At 39.0% G+C, this 20,496-nt stretch overlaps 3 protein-coding genes across 9 annotated transcripts in view; 2 read left to right on the top strand and 1 right to left on the bottom strand.

Moving 5' to 3' along the window:
• Nucleotides 1-1,979, top strand: part of emid1 (EMI domain containing 1) — a 122,514-nt gene extending 120,535 nt beyond the window's left edge. For all 4 annotated transcript variants that reach the window (XM_062543680.1, XM_062543681.1, XM_062543678.1 and 1 more), the window contains one exon: nucleotides 796-1,979. In XM_062543680.1, coding sequence (XP_062399664.1) covers nucleotides 796-932 — 137 coding nt within the window. In that variant the 3' untranslated portion in view covers nucleotides 933-1,979. The remainder of the gene's footprint in view (nucleotides 1-795) is intronic.
• A 3,103-nt stretch (nucleotides 1,980-5,082) lies between these two features.
• Nucleotides 5,083-13,869, bottom strand: rhbdd3 (rhomboid domain containing 3). Of its 3 annotated transcripts, none has more exons than XM_062543672.1 (6): nucleotides 13,358-13,869; nucleotides 10,315-10,413; nucleotides 10,030-10,233; nucleotides 6,290-6,416; nucleotides 5,943-6,176; nucleotides 5,083-5,382 (listed from the first exon to the last, which is right to left on the bottom strand). In XM_062543672.1, exons 1-6 carry the CDS (start codon nucleotides 13,557-13,559, stop codon nucleotides 5,223-5,225), a joined length of 1,026 nt encoding a protein of 341 aa, XP_062399656.1. In that variant the 5' UTR covers nucleotides 13,560-13,869; the 3' UTR covers nucleotides 5,083-5,222. The 3 variants fall into 3 exon arrangements, with proteins under 3 accessions (XP_062399656.1, XP_062399657.1, XP_062399655.1); XM_062543673.1 differs by having other exon boundaries at nucleotides 10,030-10,188; XM_062543671.1 differs by having other exon boundaries at nucleotides 10,030-10,413.
• tmem119a (transmembrane protein 119a) lies at nucleotides 13,015-19,291 on the top strand. Of its 2 annotated transcripts, none has more exons than XM_062543675.1 (3): nucleotides 13,015-13,225; nucleotides 16,745-16,811; nucleotides 17,990-19,291. In XM_062543675.1, exon 3 carries the CDS (start codon nucleotides 18,005-18,007, stop codon nucleotides 18,695-18,697), a length of 693 nt encoding a protein of 230 aa, XP_062399659.1. In that variant the 5' UTR covers nucleotides 13,015-13,225; nucleotides 16,745-16,811; nucleotides 17,990-18,004; the 3' UTR covers nucleotides 18,698-19,291. The 2 variants fall into 2 exon arrangements, with proteins under 2 accessions (XP_062399659.1, XP_062399658.1); XM_062543674.1 differs by having other exon boundaries at nucleotides 13,015-13,226; nucleotides 16,757-16,811.
• Nucleotides 19,292-20,496: the final 1,205 nt, after the last annotated feature.

Here is a 20,496-nt window from a genome sequence, read left to right as displayed (position 1 = left end):
CCCCTCGAGCAAGACCCCAAGATGATACTGTAGCTTTGTCTGTAACTCTCAGTGGCTCTTATGGAATCATACCATCCTCCATACTGTGCATGGGGGCAAGATAGCCACAGGACTTTGTACAAGCATGTTTGTCACATTTCCAGATGATTAGTACCTTTTAATCATAATTTTAACTGTAAATATTGGCATTTTCAACAAAATACCTATTATCCATTACAAATGTCAACACACTTTCTTTATATTTCAATTTAGTGTATTCTCTTGTCTTTCCAATGTTGAAAAATAACTAGAGGATTTAGCCTCTGAGTGACTCCATTTTCATGCCATAGTGAAAAAGAACGTCATGAACTACTTCTGAAAGTTCACAGACACTCTGATTTACTTAAATAAGTTGCAATTAGATAGGAAAATGCTTCTGTTAAATTTTGTACATAAGATTTTTCAGGGGTGCTAATAATTGTGAGCAATGTGTTTTTGTGGGGAGGAGTATGTGTTTATAGGTGGGACAGGGGGCCGGAATGGTGTGTGTGTGTGTGTGTGTGTGTGTGTGTGTGTGTGTGTGTGTGTGTGTGTGTGTGTGTGTGTGTGTGTGTGTGTGTGTGTGTGTGTGTGTGTGTGTGTGTGTGTGTGTGTGTGTGTGTGTGTGTGTGTGTGTGTGTTGGGGTGGTATTGAAATAACGTGTGTGTGTGGGAGGGGCTGCGATACTTTTGTATTCAATGTAGAAATTGCGTATTCACTGTTTGTTGTCAGAGATAAACCTGATCTGCAGGAAACAATCATCTGTCTTCCAACAGAGCCAGATATTGGATCAGGGGATGGACCCTTTAGCACCACGTCAGCTGAATTCTCCCGGAACAAGAGGACAGGCCCTTTGCCACCTCATGTCCTATCATCTCTTCAGACAGCAAATCGAAATTCTCATGGGAAATGATCCTTTTGACCAAGAAGTTATGAAGATGTTGATCTTCTGAGATGTCTCTTAGAGAGGCAACACCTCCAATATCCTTTCATTTCACTGATTTTGTGGTTAATGGTTATCCATGATGTCCTCCCCAGGACATACAGTATGATTTAGTAAAGATGGGAGAAAACCTCAGGGAAGATGGGTGGATGTGGTGGGGACTGCCTCCCTGGAAATCTCTTGCACGTTCTCCATCAGTTCATTGTATATGTATTCTTCGTCATCAGTAATTCATTCCTGAAAGTGAAGTTGTCTATAGTCACTATAGATATAAAACATTCTAGAAAACAAAGAAAAGCAAACTGGAAACATATGCTTAAAGTATTATATGCATGGTCTGCAAGGAACCAGTTGTTTCATTACTCAAACCACAATTGTGTATGTTCTTCCTGTATGACAGTAAAACCAATGTATTTAAAATGTTTTAATATTTGTTATATCAATTTGTAGAATCATGAACATGTACAGGCCTGGTAATAAATAAATTCTCACTCAAAAACGAAGCATATAGTTTGGGAACATTGAAGTGCATATTTACTCCCCGCTGAAAAAAAGCAGCCTGACCAGCAGAAGGTGGTTTGCTGGGTGACCAGCTTGTTGGTTTACCCAGCTTACGATGGTAATTCTGTTGGATTTGCTTGTGGAACCACCTCATACTGGTCATTTTAGTTGGTGATGAAAGCATATGTTACTTGGATGCTTTTCAGTGAATTCCTTCTCTCGATATTTACTCCTGCAGTATTGTTAAAGAAATGCCTATCTTGTTTCCTGTCTATAATGTTAAGGCAGTACATTTATTGACACCCCTCATTGTCAGTTTTATGCATTCAGGTCCCGGTAGACTTTGATAATGTAACAATATTGTAATAAAAATCCCTTCTTAACAAAAAAAACATGTAATGTAATTCCTGATGATGTAATAAAGTGCATTTCCCATTAACGTTATGTCTGTACCAATAACGTAACAAATTATTACAGTAGGTGAGTGCCATGGAGCAGTGGGGTGGGACCGTAAGAAACTAGAGGGGAGTGGTGGAGGAAAGTAGGGCAAGTGGTGTGGCACCGGACAGTAGGCAAGTGGCGCACACTGCCAACAACAGTACAGTTTTTATTTATCCTACTGTATTTACTCATCTGTTGAGCTTGACACTTCAGCCAAACTTTTTGGATCCTGCTCATCACAGCACTGCAGCTACAGTATACTCATTATTATGGTCATTGTTGATGTTATTAATATCTTAATATTCTTCTTAATGGTGCCTATGGGAGTTGCTACTGTAGATCCACATTGTAAAGGTTTTGAAACTGGACTCATTTGCTGGTTATGATACTATATACTTTCACCAAGATTCATGTCTGAGCTTTGAGCATCCTTGCTAATTTAAATGCTACTAAACATTAAACCTGCTCTGAGAGCTTAGGCTAATACTCTGATCCCAACCAACCCTGGTGTCATTTACTATTATATGGGCTGCCTAGCATTCTCATCACTCCTTGAAGCTATATTATAGAATAGAATAGAATCTTTATTTGTCATTATTCAACAAGTTGAACGAAATTTGCAAGTGACCACTAACAGTGCCAGTATAAAAATAAAGATAAAAGATAAAACCTAAAATATAAAATACATGATGGCAGACGTTTGAAAAGTTTGTGTCCGGGATGAGTCTTGGAGGATCCTGGCAGCACTCTTGAGGCAGCGCGAGTTGTACAGGTCCTCTAGAGGGAGGAGACAGCTGGGCAGTGTGAATTATCCTATGTAGCTTCTTCCTCTATGCAACTGTGCAGCTGGAGTACCATGCACAGAGGCAGTAGCTCAGGACGCTCTCCACTGTGCTGCGGTAGAAGGACACCAGAAGCTTCTCTGTGATTATTATGTTTATTATATTATTATATTATGTTCTTACGTCTTGTAGTCCATGAGCCAGCAGAGAAGTCTCTGCCACAAGAGGGTGCCAAACCAAAGCTGTTTTATAGCTAGGGTCCAATTCGGGAAAATTGGGCACTTCTGGAAAAGTTTTTGATTTTTGACAGGGTGTTAGGCATAGGCCTAAGGTTTTAAAAAATCCTTTACTTTCCTTTACTCTTAAATTGTTGTATAATGTATTTCTTCTACTTTGTTTGATACAAGGAATCCTATTCTGATATATCCTTCTTGTAAGTCAATTACCATGTTAAATCTATTATTAGTCATATTTAGCTCAGGTAAACTGTCAATATCTCTGATAAAGTCACACTGAAATATCAGGACCCTAGACCATATTTTTACCTCCAAGGTATTCTTTCTTTGTTGGACAGGTCACTATCACTACAGTGTCAAAATCACATGTTGTGACCAAAAGGACCATTGTTGAGGCTTTAAATAAGCACAACTTCAGAACTATGCCACAGTGAAAAGTTATATTTGGCTTTTAGTCAGGCAGCCATGGGGTCACACCTAGGGTTTTTTGCAGAATCTAGTAGACGAGGGGTACCTCTATTGCATGAATTATCACCTATACTTTGAAAAAAAAACTGTTTTTTTCTTATTTAAAATGGTTTAAATAATGAAAATGTAAAAATAAAAAAAAATTAAAGGGGGGGTAGTTGGTAATTTGTTGCCATATCATGTGGCAACAATACACAGTCGTGGAAAATGCTATAAAATCCAATTTTTCTTTAAAAACGTATTTTTATTTCATTATAAATATTGTATGAAATGGATCTAATTAAGCCTACATTAGGTATGCTCTGATACATTTAGTTGTAAACCTGGATACATAATACAGATTTAACTGTATTTTGGACAATAAAGTGACTATATCAAGGTAATATTGCCATAGTGTAGTCCGCCTTGGATATAGCCTTCCTTAGGGCCATAACGTAATTGTTGTGATCAAAACCAAAGAATAGAATAGAATAGAATAGAATATATACTTTTTTGATCCCGTGAGGGAAATTCAGTTCTCTGCATTTAACCCAATTTAACCGAATTAGTGAACACACAGCACACAGTGAACACACAGTGAGGTGAATCACACAACCCAGAGCAGTGAGCTGCCTGCCCAACCAGCGGCGCTCGGGGAGCAGTGAGGGGTTAGGTGCCTTGCTCAAGGGCACTTCAGCCGTGGTGGACTGGTCGGGGATCGAACCGGCAACCCTCCGGTTACAAGCCCGATGCGCTAACCAGTACACCACGGCTGCCCCCTGTTTATATTAAAGAATGTCATCATTTAAATTACTGTATTTCATTTGGATGACTTTCATTCCCCAAATTCATAGGGTTCTATTGCAGTCAGAGGACATGCAACTGTAGTGAGACTGCACTGTCATAGAGCCCTCCCCTTCAGAAAGTGTGCAAATCCATACTGTACACACAAAAATGATGAAAACAGCATGCCTAGCTGTGTAGTGACATAACACAAAATACATCTTTACCGCTCCAGTCTCTATACTATCTGAACCTCATTCCACAAACAATTTGCAAATTGGTAAACATTTACACTGTCCTAAAAGACTCCAATATGTCTGGTATTACAAATAAAAGTGTAAAAATGGTTTTTTTACATCAAAATATTGTCAAAAGTTGTTTATATTCCCAGAGTATCCATAGGAATATGGTGGTGCATTTAGTCTTCAATCAACTCATTAAGCTCCACTGTTTGTAGCCGCCTGCATCAAGTTAAAATCCTGAATCTGAAGAGATCTCAAGTTTCGCACCCATTGAAAGCTGTCATTTAGGCATACCACCAAACCGCAGTGATATACCCACTTGCTTGAGAACTCTCACTTAGGCATATGCTGCCACCCAACTGCTGTGATCCTCCGAAGAGTGCTGCCACTGCAGTCGACACACTGATGGCAATCCAAACTATTCCCTTCTGTAGTTCCCCGATAGTGGTATGCACTACCAGCTATAACCAGAGTAGGTGCATACCTATTCATATTGTACCTTGATTAATCCCTGTGTTTGTAAGTCACTTTGAACAAAAGTGTCTGCTAAATCAATAAATGCTCATTTAAATAGCCTTATCTTGTCAAATGGAACTCAGAGGTCTGGCCTGTGGACGTATCTGGAGTAGGCCTACAAATATACATGATATTACACATTTGAAGAAAAACTGATCCAGTGATATGGGGTTTTATTTCATTCAGCACAGAATGACCAATATCAACAACATATTTTGTTGAAATAAATCCTAAAATATCATCATAACATGTGAGCTGGTACAATTGCAAAACTAAACAATGAAATAGCATTTGACTGCTTCTGTACTGTGTCTATGAGTGCGGCTTTTTCTTGCCCTTGGAAATCACCACCGCCTCTTCCCCAACTTGGCCATTAATAAGCAATGATATAGCCCCATCCAACTGGGCTGTGGCTGCCAGGGCAACAACAGCCTTCTCGGTTGCAAATCCCATCTTCTGTAGTTGCTGTAGCCTAAGGGGGGGGGGGGGGGGATTATTACATTATTATCTTGGGTATATCACAACTAATTGTGGGTGATGGTACATGGTTTCACATCCCACATGAGGTTCTCAGAGAAATAACTGGGCAAATCTACTCAGGCAACCATAGTGATTGATAGCAGAAGCCCCCCTCCCATTTTCCAAAATGCTCCTGGCACAGAAAAGTGTCAATTAACAGTACCTAAAGGTGAAGGTAGGCTATAGCATTCAGAAGGGACTCCTACATATTGAATGTATGCTATGATATGAAAATGTGAAACAAATCAAAAGCACAAAACGTCGGTGACAGCAGTGATGTGTAGAATTCACTGCCCACATCAAAATGCAACAGCAGAATTTTGAAATGAAAATGGGGCAGACAGGGTTATTTTTTTAATTTTGTTTATAGTTTCAGGAGTTCAAAAATGCCAGAGTAGAGTACATTAGAGGTGCAAACGAGACAAAAGTGTTTCAGATTCAAATAAAGTTGAAGTAGTAGTGTGGATGTTGCTTCAAAGTGTACAGATCTAACCCAAGTTGGATGTGACTTACCTCAGGGAGGAAACAGATGATTTTGGCACCTCAAGTTTTTTCTCTTCTTCTGTGGAATACTGTAATGAAGCCAAAATCCCTGCCCTTAACATTTCATCCTCCAGTGCCTGTGTATCTGATGTAATCATTGATACAGCAGAGTGCTGTTTTGGAGGAGATGTGAAGGAATCAAACTGGGTGGAGGTAAGGAGGTCTGATACTTCCACTGTTAGAGGCTGGATATGGTCTTCTGACCTAGAAGATTAAAAATGAATAAAACATCTTTACAGCAAGTTATTAAAGTTGGTTATACAACTTTCAAAACTAATATATTTCATAAAAATGTATAGTATAGTAACAGTAATCACCTTCGTTGAATGTTGTGGGTTGGTAACTGAAATCTGGTTTGCACCGATACATAAGCCCAGACAGGCAAAAAAGTAGAAAGCCGTGTGTCTTCAAGCCGTTGAATAATCCCAATCAGCGAGGGTGTGTCTTGAGATAGCTGTTAAAGTGAAAATGCCTTAAACTTGAACATTCATTTTTTTCAGACAAAGTAGCTGGAGAATTGATCACACAACGTTCTATATTTCTGCAACATACATCTAGCATGATTAACTATCAGTTAGGCTATTGGTTTTTAAACTTTTTCAATTAAAAGTTGAGTGCATTAGCTGTGTTCTTGAAATACTAATTTATCTGAAACTCATTGTGAACTTTTTATTGTTCTCTTGCTTTATCTATCAGTTTCCTTTTGTATGATTTTGACAAAAAAATGAGGGGGGGGGGGGGTATTCTAAAAAAGAGTTTAGGGAACTTTGTGACTAGTGCAACTTGTAACTGATTTTGTAACAGAGTGACACTTTTTTTCAAATATACTAAATCAAAGTGCATTTCATGTTAACAAAGCAGATTTTACAGACATGCTCTACACGATTACACTAGAAATCCAGAGTTCTCGTGGGAACACAATTTGAATTGTGTCTGCAAGATACTGTACTCTGGCAATGAGCAATGATGCACATTTCTTCTACCACTTGCATCCGTGGGACCAATCAAATTGGTGTATCTGATATAGGCGGACCAGAGCCAAGCTAAACTGACGACAGCGCTGCAACGTTGGAAGTCAGTAAACAGTGTTATCCAATTGCGTTTTCCAACGCAACCTTATCCAATTGAGTCATTCCATGTCAAATCAGATAAGGTTGTTGCTGTACCGTCTCAGATTTTGTTCAAACTTGTCATGTCTATGTCATCAATGGGTCCTACAACCAAGGCCTGTGAAATATTTATGTGCAAATCATCTGTCTTCATATCTTTTTCAGACCTTGATTGTTTCATTTTTACAGCTTGAAAAACACATGCCATGTTTGGGCATTAATATCTTGACAAATATGTTCCCTAGCCTCCCTACATTTTCTAGGGTGGAAGATCAACTCATAATTGAAAGGGCCCTAGATTTTGGAAAAATGTGCATTAAGTCTGATTTTGAGGGTATGAGAAAAACTGTTTCTTCTTTCACTTGGTATCAGTCTCTATTTTCTATTGAAACACATCAGTTTATTAACGTTTTCCCACAATTTGAAGTCTCTACGACAAATGATAAAATATGGCGTGTTTGTGTTATGTCATTTTTATGCATCTGAAATGCTATGTGGGGTACAGTAGGTAGTAGGACAATGAAAATGTATGTGGAAAGCACAAAGTATATGGACATTTAGTGTGTAAAGTATCAATAATGTACCGAGTCCCATTCACAGAATAAAGGTGTTTGGGAACACCAGCATAAAAATTTTTTAGTGAGAAAATCTACTTTAGCGCCCCCCTCTGGTGAAACAGTATGGCATTTTGCAAGCCATTACTGTAACTCTGATAGCTACTTAAATTGAATGGAATGGCTATATCTTAATTCTCCTATTACAAATATAAGCAGAAATTCCTAGTACCTAGAAAATGGAAAGGATGCCAAATACACCGAATTATGTGCTTGAAATTATGCTTTAACCTAAGCCTGCAATCTGTGCTGTGCCAGCCCAAGCTACTACCAGGACAGAACGGCAGTATTCCTAGGATAAGAAGACGTATGAAGCCTTTGAGAACTTCATAGCCACCAATGAATGATAGGCCTATTTTAGGTCCATGGTTAAAATATAATTTCTAATACATAATTCGATATATTCAATATTTGGTATCCTTTTCATTTCGAAGATATTAGGAATTTCTTGTTATTTTTGTAATATGACAAGTAAAATAAAGCCATTCCATTCAATTCAAGGAGCCTATGGGTGCCTCTCATTCGTCTTCTATATATCCTCCCTTCCTTCCTCGGTCCTCGTTCTCACTGATCTATATAAAGAATGATGGGGCGGCAACAATGGGATAGTCTATCCAGTGCTAGTTATAGATCAGTGGGAACGAGTTGAGGACCGAGCATCGAGGATCCTTGAAAAGGGAGCAAAATCCTATGTTGAGTTTCAAAAATTGAGTTCTCAAAATATTTTTTTTTTATTGTAAATGTTTATGTTGGTTTCCTCAAAAGACCTGTAACTACATGCATTTATTCTGTGAATGGGACTCGGTACAGTATTGATACTTTACACACTAAATGTCCATATACTTTGTGCTTCCATGGTCCTACCACCTACCCCACATAGCATTTCAGGTGTATGAAAATGACACAAAAATACAAACACGTCTTGTTTTATCCTTACTATTGTCATGACCAATTGTTTTGGAGACTTCACATTTTTAGACAACATTAACAATGGATTATATTTCTAGAGAAAATACTTATTTTTGGCAGGTGTGTCCCAAGAAAATTGTTTTGAGACCCTCAATATCACTTTTTTGCATGTTTTTTCAGAAACTAGGGACTTCTGTACAACCAATGAGACTGTGGTACAAACATGTAATCATTGAATCTTACTGAGAACATGCTTGTCTTCCATTCTATAAAGTTTAGTTAGGCTAGGAACGATACTTTTTAAGATATGAATACCTTAAAGGTAAACTATGCAACGTTTTTCAGTTAATCAATTCGTTCCATACTGTTATATTATGATTAAATGAGTCATTACCGGTCGAACAGTGTTTTTTTCGGCCGTCCTAGTGGTCTGTAGCGGTAGAACCACACTTGCAACTTCAGGAGACCTCGGGCACGCACCCATGCTCTACTCCAGGAAGTGTCATGTAAAGTCTCATGAAAAGGCACGGCAGACTGACCGATTGAGGAGTTTTGTAAAATATACTCGCTAGAGCTGTAGGGGAAGCTCTGCAGAAACATATGCAAGCATAAAACGATCGAAAACGAAAAGTGAAAGCGAAACTGGCAATGAAATCGCCAATCCTGCATAGTATACCTTTAACATGGCCTCCAAGATAAGGTCATTTAGAGAGTGTAAAAAGGCAAGGGCAAAAAGACAATGAAAACAATAGAATTGAACAAAAATATTTTACAGATTTTAGTTATGGAACCTAAACATTGTGTAGACAAACTTTGAAGAAAATCCGAGTCGGTGCTGCAACCATTTTCCTGGATTTTGTCTGATTTCACACGGAATGACTCAATTACGTAATTGGATAACACTGACCAAAGTTTACTGACATCCAATGTTGCAGCACTGTCATCAGTTTCGGTCACCTCTGGCCCTCCGGAAAAGAGACCTGCATATATCTACACAGCATGCGGTTAAAATCCTTAAATTCACAGATGTGTCTTGGTTGTTTATTTTCTAGGCAAAAAATGTCCCTCTTACCAGCCGCCAGGCTTTAGTAAGACGTGATATATCCACTGGAATTTTATTTCTTTCTATTACACCTGTCAGGGATCCGTGTTATGTGGCTAAACTGCTGCCTAGCAGGTTAAACACTTTAAATGGCTATAGCCTACATTTAAAACATTGACAATGCAGTCATGGAAACAGGACGACACACTTCGATACTCTATTACCATTTACACTTGCACCACAAACACATTGTTCTTTCATTTAGGTTCATTAATAAGTGGCACCAACAAATTTAGTTGGAATGTAACTGTTACCATGTGATTTTCCCCAGATGTACAACAAGAATAGCTTACAGTCAGTGTTCTTAATATTTAAAAGGATACAATTGTAGCCTAAACAGATTGCACAGAAGTGAAGCATGCCAGGTGTTCCAGGGAGCAGGAAGAAGTGTAGTATTAGGAGAAACCAGGGTAGCAGCCAGATAGGAACACAGCCTAAAAGTCTCTTTTGCTTCACCTGCTGGCTCTGTGCAGTGAACAGTGCTAGTTGGACAGCAGAAAAACCACTGATTCTACTGGTCTCATCATCTGTGATGAAGAGAGCCAGTGTATACAATGGAGGAAGGAGTACTATAGAGAACATAGTGAGAATGAAGAATGTCGTTGTACCCCATCTTTGCTCCTGGCACGGCCCAAGCCACACAAGAAGAGATGTGTTACAAACAAGGGATGTTAGGTCTTCATGGCTGAAAGCATAGGTGGTCAAACCTGTGCATATAAAAGTTAATCAATGAAAAACACATGAAAAACACTGAAAACAAAGACAGAGATGGTAAACCTGGCTTCAGAAAGTAATAGTCCAGTCATGTAAAGCCCTCATCGTTTTTTTGTTTGTTTTTTTTGTTTTTAAAGTATATGGTTGCCTTTGATGTGTCAGGATAGTAGCCTTGCTATCACCAAACCAAGCTATTTAGACAAAATAAAACGTGGTGCATTTCTAAGCACCACAATAACTATATTGTGTGGTGGAATAATATTGGGACACGTAGACTCTGCGCAGTAATATCCTCACTCCAGAGTGAAACTGAAAGTTCAAGAGTGAGGATATTACTGCGCCACACAATATTCATGGGTTTCATCCGGTCCCTTTGCACAGGTGTATCAAATCAAGCACCTAGATTACGAATGCAGTTGCATGGTGCTTGATTAATACACCTGGGGAAAGGGACCTGATGAGACCCATGAATAGTTATCCCTCTTACCTGCTTAGAAATGCACCACGTTTTATTTTGTCTCACCATACTTGGTCATGTGACTACTCGTGTAACTGTATTAGGGAAAACATGGAGGTGTTTGGTCACTTCTAACTTCATCTCTGTTTGGATCCTAATGAATGCATTGGGCTAGCTAAGTGCTATCAAAGTTGCGCCGCGCCCCAGAGCCAGTGAGTGCACGCATTGAAACGTGAAAGGTATGTATCAACTCGTCTTAATTAGGGGAATGACATAGTTTAATATGAAAAAACGGTGAAGTGTTCCTTTAATGTCTAGTGACATATCAGGGCCATTTTATGATTAATTGAAATACATATGCGACCGATTACGCACATTTGATTAATTTGAACACTGTTTGAAACCTGTTTGTACCCACTGGAAATTGTATGGACCTAGCAGTTACTGCACAAAGCTTAAATGTAGCATATTAAGTTATCCATGTAGTAACTTTCGTTTTTGAGGCAGACATAATGTTACACTCAGACATGACCTTAGATGGTGCACTCCGCTCCTGATGCACATGAAATACAGACATTTAGCACCATTCAAATTTCACGTGAACCAATGGTGGTACCTGGTAATGACGACATGATTCGGTCGGTACCGGTAAAAGTACAGGGGTCGGTACCCAACCCTACCCATAAATAGCCTACCTACTCAGTAGGCCTGTAGTAGGACTCCCTTTTCTTCTCAAACTACGTTGAAATTGCATCTTTAACAGCCCAACTTTCAAAATTTCCGGGGGGAGCCCTCAGACCCCCAAACAAAAAGATAAAATAAAATAAATAAAATAAAATGCATTGCCCCGGATCTTTTGCACTCCTAGTGACGCCCCTGGGCCTAAATGTAGGCTATAATGTAGCTAGTTAATTGTTTCTTTTAAAAAAAATGTTATTATAGTTATTTCATAACTTTATTTTAGCATAGAATTATAATGAAGAAAGAAACAAACGAATACAATGGCCGCGTTTCCCAAACGCAATCCTTCTTAAGGACTTAAGAAGGCTCCAAAGAAGGAATCGCTAAGAAGGAGCGATAAGATACGGGTGTTTCCCACACGCGTTCTTAACTGCCTTCTTAGGAGAATCTTAAGATCAAGCCAAAGAAGCTTCTGAAGAAGCTCTTAACGAGAGCTGTTCACCACGGTGGTGCTGAAACGGAATCAATCTATGCCAGGCAAATCGATCACCCACCCCTTTATAAGCGCACAAGTCACACACAGCGCCCTGTGCTCCCCCTACAGGTGCAATTAGGCTACGCATGTATCGTGTGTGCGTACGTGTTTGTGTGTGTGTGTGTGTGTGTGTGTGTGTGTGTGTGTGTGTGTGTGTGCAGGCCCGGGTGGCTAATCGGGAGATTCGGGAGGATTACCGGTGGGCCGTTATAAAATTTTGGGCCGGTGTGAATATCGTGAGTTTAAATATATTGTTTCTGAAGATAATTTGCTGCGCCCCTGCGGCACTTCTGCAGCCTGCTGTGCGGTCGCGGCTCCTTACGTCTGCCAAAAAACTCAGACTAACTGATAAAACAGGGTGATTATCAATGTAGCCTAGGTCTATTTTTTTTATTAGCTCAGGCCATTCATATATTAACTCATGCAAGACGCATGAGTGGGTCAGATCGTACGTTTCCTTCTTAGTGAAAGATCTTCTTAAGCTAAGAGCGACTCTGGGAAACACGTTTTTCTTTCACAGCGTTCTTAAAGAGGAATAATGCAGGATTGGCGATTTCATCTCTGGTTTCGGTTTCGTTTTTCGTTTTCGCTCGTTTTATGCTTGCATATTTCTCTGCAGAGCTTCCCCGACAGCTTTAGCGTGTATATTTATAAATATATAGGCTATATATAAATATATAAATTGCAAGCGTGGTTCTTCTTGTTCCTTTCGTGTCTCTGACTTCCAGATGTAAACAGCAAACGATCGTTTATCAGAAAGTTGCAAGGTTGTAATAGCGGAGAGGGACACTAGGGGCGGGAGGAAATCTGACTGTTTTCGATCAAACTGGTCAGTCAAGCAAAACAACGATTTCTAAGCGATTTTATGACTATGAAAAAGTTGCATAGGGTCTCTTTAAGAGCGCTCCAAAGAAGCACTTGGCGTTAAGAGCTTCTTAACGTGTTTGGGAAACGCGGCCAATAGCATTTACTCTGCTAGTGGTGGTGGTAGTGTGGAACTCTACACTGAACTCGGACTGACCTCGGTTCTGTTGCCTACATTATGGAAGTAGGGCTATTTTGCCCGAAAAGTCAGCCATGGTTTGAAAGGGACTTCAGAGAAACCTCCTCTGTTTGATGTTAGGCCTATGTGGTAAGATTTTATTTTCTGAAGCCGAGTTTTCTATCTCAAAGGTGTTTCACAAACAACATGTTAACAGTTTAGCTAGGTGATAGCTTTGTTGAGAGTGATAGAGTAATGGTAGTAGAGTGTAATTTTTGTTACCTTTTAAACTTGGAAATTCGCCACCTGGTCCCAAGGTGAGGCTAGTGTGAACACCACACAGCCATAATAAAACATTCACGGCTGTTAGCAGAACAGTTCCGAGGTACAATCCAGGGCGATTTGCATTCAACCCACACAATGCAAAGATACGGCCTCGCATTTCAGCGGTAAGTCTATGCACTCGCCAAGGAACGTTACACATTTTCGTAGTATTTGGACATAACGTTAGATGTGAGATCTACTAATAGATCTAGCGTTATGAGAGGCTGCATACGCTATGCGTTGCAAACGTAAACGCCACAGTAACAGACGGTGCGTTTCCCAGCCATCACATCTTAATTTTATGCAAGAATGCATGCTGACCCTGACGAACTTGTTGACATCATTTTCCCTGTTAGCTCCACGGTAGTAAACAGCAATGTTTGGGTTATTGAGGAATAATGACCTGGTAATAACCAAAAAGGTAATGGCAACTGACACTGAAATCAGCAGCGTGAACTAAGCCACAGTAACGAAAATTCCAATATGGCCACTATTTGCTTCAAGATAAAAGTCATGATTTGTTCATTAGCTTTTCAATTCACGATATGGAAGCTTAATTATACTAGTGAAAAGTGTAGGGAAATAATTGTTTAAAAGTAAAGTTTAAGACTAAATGTAGGGAATACATCATCCCAGTTCTGGCCAATCTACACTAGTTTTAGTAAAATCCAATAGGCCAGTGGTTCTCAAAGTGGGGTCCAGGGACGGGACCAATAGATTTCTCGAAAACATGCGCGTGCACTCGGGGCAGAAAGCATCATGATGAACAGCATGAAGCAGCTGCTCTCCTGAGTCCTACCATTGTATGGACTCAAGAAAACTTTCTGATAACTAATAACTGATTCTGGACCTGAGTTAGTTTAAAATAGACTGAGGAAACATGGAAAAAGGTCCTGTGATTAGACCAATCTAAATGGCAGATTCTTTATGGAAATCATGGACTCTTCTGGGCTAATGAGGAGAGACTCTATCCAAGTATTCAACCTATCCAACTTCTTTTAATACTCAGTTCGAAACCCAACATCTATGAGAATGAGCATTATACCTACAGCAATGTATTTTTCCAGGGAAGACCTTGAATATTTCAGGAAACAATGGCAAAATGAAATCTGCATATTTAAATATTATTTCTCTGCCTCCAGTACCTTTAAAATTAAAGCAACACTAAAGCACTTTTCTTCTGTCACAAACACTATTTGTTTATCCAGCAAATAACGTTGTCTACAGACAAGGTAGAGTATGTTGCATGAAAGTATGAAATATTGCGACATTGAAGCAAGTCAAATTTGTAGTTTCCTATTCCATCGAACTAGGCTGGTCCTACCATACTCGTACATTCATTATGTACAGAGAGTCTGGCCACTTTCCACTGCCAAGTGTGAACTTCCTTGAATGAAGAGAAGCAGCACAGCGGTAAAGATTCCTTGTCCCCTTTTTTGAAACATCTTGCTGGTATCAAATTTAAAATGAACATATATTTTCCATGAAATAGTTCAAATGTTCATTTTCAACATTTGATATGTTGTCTACTTTTTACTGCTAATGGGTTTGCAAAAGTTGTATATTATCACATTCTGTTATTTACTTTTCACACAGCACTTTTTTCTGATTTGAGGTTGTAATACCATAAACATAAACATGTTATCACAGTGAAATCACAAACCTTATGGCAGACTCGTTAGGGGGATTCCGAAGACAGTGTTGTTCCGTTTCTTGCTGATGACCGATCATAGCATTTCAGTTGCTCACACTCACACAGTTGTTATTGATGTGGATTAAAATCAGGGATCTCTTTTAGCTGGGGGCCCTCAGCTCTGCCTACCCAGTTGCAACAGCTCTGCTTATGAACCAGTCATGATGTGCTATGTGATGACAAAACATATTAGTTTGGGTTCAAGTATGCGGACAATGCATGTCACCAATTATTCAAAGGGTGTTATTTGTTAATAAATATGTTGTGTTGACTTCACATGTCCAGCACAGTTAAAATCATCAAGCTATAGAGTGCTGTATTAGGTCAATTATTGTAGTGCAAGTATAGAGCTTTGGTTTAGACTAGTTACTGCTCATATGTGGTCGAGCAAAGAACGCTTGGAACATGTCTTTAAATGGGTCATGATGATAGGCTTGTCATCATTTGCATGTGCAAAACATTAATGCAGATTAAACAAGCTGCATTAATGTTCTATAACCCAACATATTGAGTTGGAATTAGCTGCTAGAAACGTAATGTATATTCAAAATAGTATTTGGCCATTTGTATTGACAGAATATTTTGACAAACCTTGTGTGCTACAAAGCTTTGCTTGTATTCATCATCTGATGTGGTGACCAACCAGCTCTTAGGTTGTCATAAAATGTTTTAAGCAAATAATGAAATGTAAGCTATGATTGTTTAAAAAAATATTGATTGGATAGGTCCATGGATTATTACCTAGATGTGGTTTGAGTTTTAGGATTCGTTCACTGTAATATAGTTGAAATACAGGACTCTTTGTGAATAAGTAGACCTAAACTCTTTTCATTCTGTTGTAGCCAGCAATGTGTGATTACAACTGTAGTGTAAAGCTGCCATGTCCATTACAAGGCCTACTCAAAACCAACACATTCAGACGTGTATTTTGAGTACCCAGTTATTCTGTGATCTTGAATGCAACATGTTGCTGTGCTATAGCCTGTTTTTCTTTCCTCCATAAATAATCTAGATGCACAACCTTGGTTTTGAATGAATTAGGAAACATGTAAAATAATTGCACAAGCTTTCTTCAAACTTGACATACTGTATTGAATATCTCTAGATTTGGAAACAGAACGATAAGCTAGTTGTTTTTTGAATACCTACAGATTTACAGTAATGTTAGGGAGCATGATGTTCTAAAGCTTGAGTGAGAGGGAGGTACCCTATACTTACTTAATGAAAGAGCAGAAAATGGAGGCCTCACCCCTGGCCAGAAATCTTCCTGCTCATGAAAAAGTGTAGGCTTCAGCAGATGTTTTTACAGAACCAAAATGGGAAGAAATCACTTTTTGCTTTCCTTTGTTAATGTTGCATTTGTGTTTATTCATTCAAGAGGAGTTTTTTTTGCTCTTCATCTTTCTCACATTTTAGTTTTAACAATTAACTGAACTGATCAGAGGCGAAAATGAAATCTTTTGTGAAACAAATGAAACTAATGTTAAAACTAATAAAGTTGTTTTAGCATGAAATGCTATACCATGGTTTATTTTCTCTAAAGGCTTTGATGGTTCAGGGAAACAGTAGGAAAAGGAAAAGAAAGAGGGAAGTACCAGAGAGAGGGTGGAGTCATTTCTTTTTTTATCTAAAGCATACCCTTTCATTCTGAGTCTCACTGCACGAGGATTTGGGAAGCCCATCAGTTAACATCTGTCAAGGTCCTTCTCTGGGAGAACAGTGAGTAAATATTTTCCTCATCACAAGGAATACATTTTTCTGCTTAAATGATCTGGTGCATGTACTTGTTTTTTATTTGTGACATCAAATTGAAAACATTGTCATAGTATAGTAGCCAGATGATTTATGTAGACCAGCTAAGAAATGAAATTATTTTCTGGACTTAAGTACAAAATAAGCAACACACCCTGCATAGAGACTACTGGGACTTGGATTAAAATAATAATACACAGATACATGGTTGAAGGTATATTAGGGATTACAAAATTAATTGAATGCATACTGTACTTGTAATTGTGATGACCTAATTCTGTTTATAAAAAAACCCCTCTATATTTTAGTTGGTAGAGTATCATTTCATTAAGCCAATTCTAAACAAGCTTTTTGCTAACACAACAGCTCAGCCATTTGCTGCTTTAGTTTTACTGTACTGAACTGAACTGAATTAATCCATAAAGCTCTCAATATCAAATTATAGCTACTTTTTAAAACCTTTTATTATGAACATATCAGCACAAATATTTTTTCCACTATATTTGCCTTGTCCCTTTCCCTGTAGTTGATCCAGATGTCCTCTTTTCTGATTCTCTTCTTTGGGCCACATTGACAGGCCTTGTGTTTTTGAATAATGTTCTACTCCAATAAGGTTCCTTTAGAACATCTGTGTACTTGTTGTACTAACATTCCACCCAATTTCTATAAACAAATTACAATTATTGCTAAACCATCTTCAACCAATGCAACATAAAGACAGAAACACATCTGGTTTATTGTTAGATGCCACCAATAGCAGCACACAGCGCCATGCCTCCTGAGTTGCAGTCAAACATAGTCTTTCTCTCTTTTCTTTGGTGTGGTCAACCAGTGGCAGGCATCTAGGATGGAAATTACAAACCCTGCTTTACTCCACCCTGTCTAAGTAATGACTGCCAATCTTTAAAAATATATTTAGGAATGGGAATAACCATGTGCTGGTAACCATTTTAGGCAGCCTACATCTCAACAGATGTAGGTTTTTTTGTGTGTTCAGTGTATTAAACAATAAGCAAGCACTACCTATGTACCCAGTTTATGTAACCTCTGTATCATAATGCAACGAGACCAACTATTTTTAGTGATGTGATGAATTGGTTGGATGAGGAAATATTTTACTAAACTCCATCTTCTATATTGTACAGTTTCCCTAAAGAGCCATGGCCCTTTCCACTTGTAACCTGTCCTGCGTGGTTGCAGTACTAATCTGCTGGAGTGGAGCTTCCACATTTGCCTTTCCACTAAACATTACAATGGAAATGAGTGGTGATGGTGCAGAACCAGAGATTTTCCCTGCAGTGCTTACCACTCACATCCCTGTTTCAGTTGCTCCAACCCAAAAGGTCAGCACTATTACCACTACTATCATTCGCATAAAGGACTTTGTCTTCAACCAAGTGGTGGATGTCTTGAAGGAGAATCTGCTGCTGTTTACAGTGGTGACCTCTCTCCTCATTGTCATTATCTTCATTGTGTGTTGTGCCTCTGCCATGAGTCACAAGCGTAAACTGGACACCTTCTACCCTCCCACCAAAAAATACCTTCCCAGGACATACATGGACCATGGGGCCCATTCAAAGGATCCTTATCCTGGGCTGGTGCCCCAAGCAAACACTGCCATAGCCAAGAACCTACGCACACCATCTAAAGCACTTGTGGGGGCCAAAGAGGGCAAAGAACCAAGACCCAAGCCCCTTGAGGGTCCAGTTATGCAGGAGTTTGAGGAGGTGGAAGTAGAAATGCAAAAGGATGAACCAAAACTGCAATCTGTAAAACAAAGTGCTAGTCAAAGTACAAGTCAACCTGTGGTGTGCACCTGCCACCTCAGGAAGGCCAGTCCCCCGTCTGAGTGAGAAAGTGAGATTGACAGGTAGTGATACATAACATTTTTTCCAGGGAAAAGAATGGTTCATTTCTTTGTCATAATAATTCTACTGTTACAAATTCCTGATTTCTGATTATTTTTCTTTCTGCAATTCTGTAACACAGTGTTTAATACTAATTTTAATTCAATGTGATTGTTTCCTGTTCAGGAACATGTATTATTAATAGGCTGTTACACAATATTAAAGGAAGTTTGTGAGCACGTATACATCTCTGCTGGGCATACATTAAAATGTTTATGATTTCAAGAACCAAAATGTATTTCAAGTCTATTGTAGTCTATGAAAACAAGCTCAGACCATGTTGCATATGATCACTGAGCCAACCTTGTCATAAACGCACACTGGTCACTGTGCTGATGTATTAAATCCATTATGATTAGTAATTGCATAAAATGGAGTAATGTGTTATGGTCATTTGTAATGTGACAGAATGTTTTGCTAAGTGTAAAATTGTCCATACCAGTAAAAAGCCAAAATAGACTAATTATAATAACTTAACAGATGTATTTGTTTGATATATGTTGATTGCCCTTAATAAAATGAGACATTTTGCATGGAAAAGGCAGGTTTTTAAGTATTAATGTAACAGCAATTTCAATGTCATTCGCTGCGCAAATTAAACCACAACCAAAACAGTGGTTTTCATATTACTTGTGCATCAATCTCCATATTTTTTGTTTTTTTGTTGTGGCGTGTCTGTGGTCTTATTGTGAAAAATTAAACCCGAAAAACATATGACCTAAAAGACAGGTAGGCTCAATAGTGGGCCAATTGCTCTGTCAGTTAAAGGGATAATCCGGAGTGAAATGCACTTTAGATCAATTTTTCGGACTATTGGGAGTACATATGTTGAGTTGACACCAAAATCATGTCATTCGGATGTATTTTGAGAAAGTTCGAGCTCACCGTTTTTAGCCAAAACTCGTTAGCCTGGAGGTGACTCGGGCATGTCATTTCGCCGCTACAAAACGCTATTTTTATACCTCTTCTACTGTTCCAAACAACACTACACTTACGTGGTAGTGAGTAGAGGGTCCCTAAAGCCAAACCGAAGTATCCCCACGTCTTTATGTGGTCGGATAGAGAGTCCAGAATGAATTTAATCGAGTCAGTACCTTTCCGGAAATGTCGCTGTTGCAGCTGCCAACGCTATAACAACACTTTATTAACATTTCCGGAAAGGTACGGACTCGATTAAATTCATTCTGGACTCTCTATCCGACCACATAAAGGCGTGGGGATACTTCGGTTTGGCTTTAGGGACCCTCTACTCACTACCACGTAAGTGTAGTGTTGTTTGGAACAGTAGAAGAGGTATAAAAATAGTGTTTTGTAGCGGCGAAATGACATGCCCGAGTCACCTCCAGGCTAACGAGTTTTGGCTAAAAACGGTGAGCTCGAACTTTCTCAAAATACATCCGAATGACATGATTTTGGTGTCAACTCAACGTATTTACTCCCAATAGTCCGAAAAATTGATCTAAAGTGCATTTCACTCCGGATTATCCCTTTAACATTGCGCTAGCTGTGCTGCATCCTTAAAACAGAGGTTTTGGAGTTTAACAGGCAACTGCGCACAAAGTTGAACGTGATTGCTGTGTATCAGCTCACAGGATCAGCTGATTCCTAGTAAACTCGGGTTAAACTGCCAGGAAGCCGGAAGTGGGCCTACTCTGATTTCGAGTTTCACCCCAGCAGACTAGTCTTTACAGTCTTAGTGCATTTCAGGATCTTGGGAGGATATTTTTTTATGACTGTTGTGAATG

Source organism: Sardina pilchardus, chromosome 8, assembly GCF_963854185.1.
Source record: "Sardina pilchardus chromosome 8, fSarPil1.1, whole genome shotgun sequence".
In the NCBI taxonomy this organism is placed as follows: Eukaryota; Metazoa; Chordata; class Actinopteri; order Clupeiformes; family Clupeidae; genus Sardina; species Sardina pilchardus.
This window is presented reverse-complemented; position numbering and strand designations above follow the sequence as displayed.